The sequence below is a fragment of the Glycine soja genome, chromosome 8 (genome assembly GCF_004193775.1).
Source record: "Glycine soja cultivar W05 chromosome 8, ASM419377v2, whole genome shotgun sequence".
Taxonomy (NCBI): Eukaryota; Viridiplantae; Streptophyta; class Magnoliopsida; order Fabales; family Fabaceae; genus Glycine; species Glycine soja.
The window spans coordinates 43,380,751-43,390,321 of record NC_041009.1 but is presented as its reverse complement, the minus strand read 5'-3'; the positions used below and the strand labels follow the sequence as shown (position 1 = coordinate 43,390,321).

General features: G+C 32.0%; 2 protein-coding genes across 2 annotated transcripts; both read right to left on the bottom strand.

Moving 5' to 3' along the window:
- Positions 1–736: 736 nt before the first annotated feature.
- On the bottom strand, positions 737–2,401 carry LOC114423374 (spermidine hydroxycinnamoyl transferase-like). The gene has a single exon (XM_028390119.1). It carries the CDS (start codon positions 2,327–2,329, stop codon positions 899–901), a length of 1,431 nt encoding a protein of 476 aa, XP_028245920.1. The 5' UTR covers positions 2,330–2,401; the 3' UTR covers positions 737–898.
- Positions 2,402–3,391: 990 nt separating this feature from the next.
- On the bottom strand, positions 3,392–5,365 carry LOC114423373 (spermidine hydroxycinnamoyl transferase-like). The gene has a single exon (XM_028390118.1). It carries the CDS (start codon positions 5,233–5,235, stop codon positions 3,838–3,840), a length of 1,398 nt encoding a protein of 465 aa, XP_028245919.1. The 5' UTR covers positions 5,236–5,365; the 3' UTR covers positions 3,392–3,837.
- Between the last annotated feature and the right edge of the window lie 4,206 nt (positions 5,366–9,571).

Genomic DNA, 9,571 nt, shown 5'->3' with positions numbered 1-9,571 from the left:
TTTAATCATATTACTTGGACGGTTGCATATGATTAATTTTGGTTATTATCTTTAATAAATTTGTTCTTTTAATTATATTTTTTTATTTATAATACTTGACATGAGACTTGATCAAAATACCACTCGAAATCAATAATTTTTTAATGATCAGAATGAGTATGTGATTTTGATGTGATCAACAATAATTGAAACAATTTGTATTTTTTTAACGATCAAATAGTTTATGATTCGAATTCAGAGTACTTATTGAATATGACCCTATGAGAAATTAACTATTTAGGTAAAATATAATTATTATTTTTTAATAATGCTTAAGTGATTTAAGTCTTGGAAACTCATGTTAGAATAAGTTATGATTTTGTAAGATATGATTTTGTCAGAGAATACACAAGCAAACCAAATTACTCAGCACCTATCTACTAACTAAACAATAATACTTACCCATTTGCATTAAATCCTGCTTAGTATAACAATATCAATCCAAAATCTCAAAGCTGAATTGGAAGGAACAGTGAAAAATTAAGTGATGCAATAGATCCAAGAAATGAAAAAAAAAAATGAATAAGTTGTAGCAAATTGATCTGGGTATGTGAAATAAAAAGGAACCTAATGTTTTTATATAAGAGTGAGCCAATGGTAGAATCACTATTTATGCACGACGAATTTGCTGTTGGTGATTCTCCAGAAGCTTCATGGATAAGCATCAAGAATTAAGATCTTAATGGACATACAACAATGAAAGTATAAGAACAAAAGCACTAAAAATCTTATTTAAGAATAAAAGTGACATTTACACAAAGTTACCAGTACTAAAAACATAATCCATCACATAAAAGAAGCTTGATGTGAATCAACATTTTCCCTCATGGATCAATCTGCAACAACCACAAATTACAAATTACAACCTTGATGTAAATACATCCTCGTAGAAGAATTTCTTAAAGAGTTGCATATGTGCTATCTGGAAATACATGATCACAATCACAGAACCATCATTTTCTGGACCTCGAATAATAATCCCTCTATCAAACGGACACACATATCCCAGAACAAAATGCTCAGGCTTTCCCCACCCAAAATCTGCTTCATATAGTGGAATGCTGATCCAGCTTGTGATTTGAAGGTTAGGATTTCCTGCAAAAGGAGAATTCCTACGTTCTCCTTGTCTCGAGAACAAAGCCTTTATGGACTCCAATTGCTCCTCGCCCAACACAACTTCTAACTGCGAAGTTATGTATTCTTCCTTGAGCATCTCCACAGCTTCTCTCAATTTTCTTGCTGCATAACTCAATGGTCTTGATGTGATTTCTCCAGCATAAGATTCCGGTGTCACTGTGGCCGCCAAGGCATTCCCGAAATAATTCCTTGGGAGAGGCCGAGTTAGTCTGCTTCGAAAATCGGCGTTGAACCTAACAAGGGTTGGTTGATTTCGATCTAGTTTACGAGCCTTACATGCACATCTCCATATATGTGCAGCCACAGCTTCAAATCTGCTACAAGGTCTTGATCTTGATCTTGATCTTGACCCTTGTTTTGTTGATAAGTTTTCATTTTCATTAACCTTTTTCCTCAACATCTCCACTTGTTCTGATGTGAGTTTCAACATAGCAGCTGTTGTCTTCTTCTTTTGCTCTTCAGTACTATCAGATCTGCCTAGTATGAATGGTAGAGGCTGCAACTCAGGGTGATCGAAGCGTGGTGAGGGTGGTGGTGACAACGACGACAACGACGACGAAGATTTGAGTATGGTTCTATCTATAAATGGCATGTCATTAAGACCTAACATGTCACCTCTATTAACCTTAGCCCATGTGTTGATAAAGTGAATCCAAGCAGACCCATCAGCCACAGGATGAGAAACAGCGACTGCAATAGCAAGGCCTTGTTGTTGTTCTTTATCACCTTTAAATCTTGTCACTTGGACTAAGACCAAAGGAATCTCTTCTATAGGTTGAGAGTGATAATCAATTACTGGAACAAGCTCTTCCTTGACTGACTCAGAAGGTGTGAAGTCTCCAAAATCATCAATTGTTTTCACGGTTTCGGCTTCGATCAATGTCACTCCCTTTGCGTTGCAATCCACTTCCATTCGACCACTTTCTGTAACACTCAATCTGCCAGCTACCGGATAGTAGTACACTAAAATGATGCTGAGAGAGTCTATCATTTTCTCAATGTCATATTCGATGATGTTGTGTTTTGCTTTGTAGATGTAAAGGTTTGGTGTGTGTGCTGGGCGTGCGGTTTGGTCACTATTTGATAGCCATAATCGACCTTTAGGTGTTGGTTGATTTGGAACCACAGTGTGAGAAGCTTTGATGGTTACCATTTTTCACACCTTTGGGTATGCTTCATTACTCTGCTCTGTGTACCTATATGAGATGTTGTGAAAGGCTAGGAAATAAGAAATGCAAATAAAATATAAAGAAAGGCCCACGAGCAACACCCTTTCACTTATTTTAAAGTGAAAAAAAAAATGACTGAAATTATTAGTTTTTTACTTAATAAATGCACATTTGATTGCAAATGGTGTGGTCCAAACTAGGGATGTTTGGGGAGTGTATTTGATTCAATTATTTCGATTTTTTTTTAATTCGTAATTCAATTAATTTGATTTAAAATTTTAATTCGATCTTAATCAGTCCAATTTATCACAATTTTGGATTGGATCAATTTTTGGATTCAATCTTATTTTCATTTTATTGAATAAATGGTGTACGATTTATATAAGTATAATGAAAATAATTTAAATATTAAATGTTTTATTTAAATATCATTATGTAACTAATAATATTATAAATTTTTACTAAGTATATTTTATATCAAAAATAAATTTACTCAACTTGATAATTATAATTTATGCATTTTAATTCAAATAATTTTTCTTCAAAAAAAAACTCAAAAATTATATTTGATTTAATATATTTTTCATAATTAAGTATAAGTTATATAATTAAATTTATAAATATATAAGAAATAAAAATTAAATATGAGAGATATTATAAATGTATATATATATATATATATATATATATATATATATATATATATAATTCGAGTGGAATTGAATCGGTTTTTAAAATTAAATTTAAAATCGATCCAATTCAATAAAAAAAAATTCAATTTATTCAATTTTTACATTGTCTTTTTTTTTGGGGTTTTTTTTATTAAATTGAATTGATTTATGAATACTCCTAGTCCAAACTATTACTTTTATTTGTAAACAAAAACAAAACTTTTGATCCTATAAAATATGGTGTTTTTTATTTTAGTCCTTTAAAGTTTTTTTGTTTATTTTAATTCTTGTAAAATTTATTTATTTTTATTTATAAATCTTTGGTGACAAGTAAAAGTATTAATAGATGAATATTTTGTAATAATAACATACTAATAAAAAAAATCAAATCTTAGCTAATGAGAATCGGACAGAAGGAGTCTGATCCAACAGATCAATTTTGAGAGTTCTTAGCTATGGCTTGAGAGTGCATCCCTATCCCTACCCCACACTCAACAACCCTCAACTTTCATTACAACTCATAACCCATATAATGATCACATACAACCCTCAACTTTCATTACAACTCATAACCCATATAATGATCACATACATACCAACAAATTCAAACAATCAAAGAAGACAAAATTGTCACATCCACAAAGACCATCTTCTCATACAGACAAAACTAATAATCGATTAAAAAAAACTCAAATTTTGAAGGGGAGAGAGAGTTTAGGATTTGACCAATGCAGACATTACAAAAGAAGAAGCTTATAATGATGTGAATCAAAATTAAGCCTCATGGTGATGGATATCAGTCTTTGCAAAACAACCACGAATTACAGCCTTGAAGTGAATATATCCTCGTAGAAGAGTTTCTTAAAGAGTTGCATATGTGCTATCTGGAAATGCATGATCACAATCAAAGAACCATCATCTTGTGGATCTCGAACAATAATCCCCCTATCAAGTGCACACACATATCCTAGACCAAAATACACAGGCTTTCCCCACCCAAAATCTGTACTATCCACCGGGAAGTTGATCCAGCTTGTGATTTGAAGATTTGGATTCCCTCCAAACGGTTCACTTCTACCTTCACCTTGTCCCAAGAAGAAAGCCCTTATGCACTTCAATTGCTCCTCACCAAACACAGCTTCTAACTGTGACCTGATGTACTCATCTCTGAGCAACGCTATTGCTTCTCTCAATTTTCTTGCTGCATAACTCAATGGTCTTGATGTGATTTCTCCAACATAACATTCTGGTGTCACTGTTGCTACCAATGCATTCCCAAAGTAGTTCCTGGGGAGAGGAGGGATTAATCTGTTGCGAATATCACCATTGAACCGAACTATAGTTGGTTGCTTGTGATGTTGTCCGCGAGCCTTGCATGCACATCTCCATATATGTGCGGCCACAGCTTCAAATCTGGTACAAGGTGTTGACCCTTGATCATTGGCCTTCTTCTTCAGCATCTCCACTTGCTTTGATGTGAGTTTCAACACAGATGCTGTTGTCTTCTTGTTTTGCTCTTCAGTGCTGTCAGATCTGCCTAGTATGAGTGGAAGAGGCTTCAGCTCTGGGTGATCAGAGTGCGATAGTGGTGGTGGTGACAGTAACGACAATGACGATGACCATGTTGGAAATTTGAGTATAGTTCGATCTAGAAATGGCATTTCATTAACATCTAATGAGTCTCCTCTATTGACCGTTGCCCATGTGTTGACAAAGCGAGTCCAAGCAAGCCCATCAGCCACAGGATGTGAGTAAGCCATTCCAATGGCAAGGCCATGTTGTTGTTGTTGGTCACCTTTGAATCTTGTTAGTTGAACAAATAGCAAAGGAATCTCTTGTATAGGTTGAGAGTGATAATCAATTGCTGGAACAAGTTCTTCCTTGATGGAATCAGAGGGTGAAAAGTCTCCAAAATCAGCCAATGTTTTCGCGGTTTCGGCTTCGATCAATGTCACTCCCTTTGCGTTGCAATCCACTTCCATTCTACCACTTTCTGATAAGCTCAATCTGCCAGCAACTGGATAGAAGTACACTAGAGTTTTGCTAAGAGACTCTTTCATCCTCTCAATGTTGTATTCAATGTTGTGTTTTGCTTTGTAGATGTAAATAACTGGTGAATGTGCTTTACGTGTGGAATTGTCACTGTTGGATAGCCACAATCGACCTTTTGGTGTTGGTTGATTTGGAACCACAGTGTGAGAAGCTTTTATGGTAGCCATTTTTTGTGATATTGATGTGGGAACTATGATTCATTGCTCTGCTCTGTTATGTTTAGTTTATATATATACATATCAAGTAGAGGGATGTGATCAAAGGCAAGGAAAGAAGAAATCAAAGATCATAGAAACATGACCATGAGCTACACGCTCAATTATTTTAAAGTGAAATAAATAAAAATAGAATGAATGGAACATGCTAAATTATTTCTAAGCGAAATAAAAAAAAATGAATGGAACATGCTTATAGTTTTATTACTTAAAATAGTTAATCACATTTGTAGCTGTGTCTTTTTTTCCAATTAATAATGGAAGTTGTTTTGAACATGTAATTAAGATTAGGGATTTAATAGTTATTTTTAACGTCATACCTTGAGGAAAATGAATTCTCTCGTTATCTGAGTCAAACACTCTCATTGGCTTCATTCCAAGTGCCCAATTGCCTTCAAGATTCCGTCCGTATGGCTTATTGGCTTTTCCTTCTACGGGTGAACATTGGACAACTACTTTCGTGGGTGGAAGCAAAAAGATAAATAAACATTGGAGATTTTATTAGAGGCTTGGTGAAAGAGACAAAAATATAAATATTACAAGATTTATAACGTGATAAAAAGAGAAAAATATAAAAAAGTATTAATAAGATATTTAAAATAAAAGAATGTTTATGTATTATTATTTTTCATAAAACTAGATTAACATGTAAAATTAACATCGAATGAGTCAAAACGACCTTTTCAAGGAAGACGCAAACAAACTGCAAGTCTTGATCATAAAACGCTATAAGATTACTTCTATTTTATCGAACACAAATAATTATGTATCATAACATTAAGTGTACTAACCTAAAGGATTAATATAGTGATATAAGTTTTGATTATGTTCATATGAGTGTAAACAATTTATTTAGCAGAAAAATTTATGTTTAATTCTCACCATAAATAAATAAAAATTGGATCAACAATAACATGTGTCGTAAATAAAAATAATCTCTAATTGAATAGGTTGAGGAACATCTCTAATCTCTGGTAAAAAAAAAAATTAAGAACACTTTTATTATCAAAATAGTTAAAATTTCTCATTACTGAATAAAATATATTAGCAAATAATAAGTGTCATACGCAAGTTATAATTATATATTATCTTATAATATAGGAATCATATAACACCTGTCTTAACAAATTTATATTAATGAGAACTCCCATATAATCCCTACAATTGAAATTTGAATCTGATCCCACCAGTGGTTACGATATATATTTAATGAAACCTTGCTAGTTAGAACCATTGACGGATCTTAGAAGGGACAGTGGGAGCCACTTGATAATATTATTTATACTTTTTTATTATTGAATGCAGGGGTGGGGCAGTGCCGAGTTATTTCTGTTGGAAGCCCACGTCCCACGTTAGGTGCACGTTACACGTTCCTTTATATTTTATTATTTTGAAAAAGTTTGTTACTTCTGAAGCTGCTACATTTTCTTTCTATATTCAACCCATATCTTTATAAATATATTTCCAATCACGTACCCAACGTAACAAATCATGTATTGAATAACTAACTTTTTAGGATGGGACTTTCAGTTTTGTATCACCAAACTCACTTCAAAATATACATCATTTATTCAGAGTAAATAAGGGTGTGGAAGAACAAAACTGTCTTTCAGGTTCAGGTTCGTGTATGCGCCGCTTCCCGTTCAATTTGCAATGGTCGGAGGTACGCCCGTAATATCTAAATATGTCATTTTAATTTATTTGCATGTTTAGATCAGTATATATATATTTTACAATTTCTTAACAGCAAGACTCGATGCAATGTCTTATAAGTTGTGATTCATCTTTTAATAAAATTTATTTTGATTATAAAAAAATTCTGAGTTGGACATTTCTTTTCCATGGATTGAAACATCTTTTTAGTATCAATTTCTTGAGTTTAAGCAAAGATTTATCGACCCAACTTTCCAAATTTTTGAAGCCGAAGGTGTAAAAATCAGTAAAATAAGACATTCGCGTAAGAGCACATAGTGCACAGATTTTTAACTTGCATATATATAGGACAATCTCTCAGGATCTCCCTTCATACACGACAAAAGTAAAGGAATGTTAACATGTATTTTTTTTATTCAAGTTGGAGATAAATTCTCGGGCGATGATGATGAAGAAACATTGCAGTGTCACATTGTTTGATGGGAGTAGTGTGATTATAAAAGAAATTAATACTTATTAATGTAAAACAAGGTTATTTTCCTAAAAAAAAATATTCTATTTAATCTTTCACATTTATGAGAATAGTAGGTTTCAAAATCATGTTGATTTCTTATAATTGACCTAGTAAACCTTTAAAATTTTTATATGTGATATCAGAGTAGTTATGAAACTTCTGATTTTCCAATAATAATTTATTTTTTCTCAATTATACATGAATCCTAATTATAAAATTTAGGAATCTTTTTGCAATAAGTATGAAATCTTATATTGAAAAGGATATCAAGTAAATTAACTTTCAAATCATAAATATAAATGCGAAAAATTATATTATTTTGATTTTCTTCAAATGGGAAAAGAAAAAAATAGTATAATATTGGAGAAAGAAAGAACATGGATAAAGTATAATATTGGAGAAAGAAAGAATACGGATGAGCATGTACATTGTCCCTTTCCTTGAATTCTTTATAATTGCTATTTGCAATTCACTTTTTGATATTCTCAATCTCATTTGTTTATTTTTTTTTCAAAAATTATTATTATACGTGATTAAAGAATTGAAATTTTATATCCTACAATTAAATTAAATTAACGTGAATACTCTAAAATTATCGGTAACAGTAAATATGTATATGTTACGCATTTGTTTCAATGTAATTGAATTTCTATTATTTTATTGGTTAAAATGTGAATGTATGGTATTTATTTGGTCTCGAATGAAATTAATAAAATAGATATGAATTGTTAATAGCAATAAATATGTGTAGGTCATATATTTGATTGAAATTAAATGTATGATGAATTTGTTAGTCACTAAAGTGGCCAAATTTATAAGGTTATTTAATTTCATATTAATGATTATTTCAATTACTCATAAAATAATGGATGCTAAATTATATGATTATTGGTTTATGGGTAATTGAAATTCATTGTTATAAGACATTTATGGATCGTCCAAAAGTTGATTAGTTGTTCTTATAATTAATGAATATAATTGTAGGTGATTTGTGTGTATCATTAGTTTTATTTATATACCCAAAGGAAATAGATACAACTAATTGATGCATATTTAATTGTCAAATAATGTTAAGAATTTTATCAGCATCATCATGTTTGTATGTTGTGTTGGTGTATCACCCAAAGGAGAATATCTATATACATTGATTGTTATATGAATAAATTATATGTATGACTTGTGTTTTATGTCCCAAAATGCTTATTTGAAGTTTTATTATGCAGTACCTATTTCCAATCTTTGATGGACTTAACTTCTCCAACTGGAATGAGCAAGTCCAATTTCATCTCGATATTTTGGATCTTGATCTTGCTATATTGGAAGAGAAGTCTGCTACTATTATTGATGCTAATAGCAATGAAGAGAAAACCCATTATAAAGCTTGGAAAAGATCTAGTAGACTCAGCCTAATGTTCATGAGAATGACTGTTGCAGACAGTATTAAGACAACTCTCCATAAGACCAATGCTAAAGAGTTTATGAAATTAGTGGAAAAACGCTCTCAGACAACTAATAAGTCTTTTGCTGAGACATTAATGAGTACACTAACCACCATGAAGTTTGATGGTTTGCGTACCTTGCATGAACATATCATTGAGATGACAAATATTACAGTAAGACTTAAGACCTTGGGAATGGTTGTGAATGAAAACTTCCTTATTCAGTTTATTATAAATTCATTATCATCTGAGTATGACCCGTTCCAGATGAGCTATAATAACATGAAAGATAAATGAAATGTGCATGAATTGGACAGTATGCTAGTTTGGGAAGAAATGAGGCTTAAGAATCAAGAAAGTCACTTAGTTCATTATGTAAGCCACTAAGGAAATCAATGAGCTAGAAAGAAATTAGCGAAGAAGCATGATAAAGGCAAAGGGTCATTAAAGATCAATGATGATCCTATGCAAATCCATAAGAAGGCATCAAAGGACAATAATTGTCAATTTTGTGGAAAATCTAGACACTCCCAGATGGATTGCCTAAAACATAAGTCTTGGTTCAAAAAGAAAGGTGAGCTTAATGCTCTTGTGTGTTTTGAATCAAACTTAACTGAAGTTCCCCATAATACATGGTGGATTGATTCTGGATGTACGACTCATGTTTCTAACGATATGAAGG

Bases quoted from the DNA above. Each gene is read 5' to 3' on its own strand.
- LOC114423373 (XM_028390118.1), bottom strand. From the start codon at position 5,235: ATGGCTACCATAAAAGCTTCTCACACTGTGGTTCCAAATCAACCAACA.
- LOC114423374 (XM_028390119.1), bottom strand. From the start codon at position 2,329: ATGGTAACCATCAAAGCTTCTCACACTGTGGTTCCAAATCAACCAACA.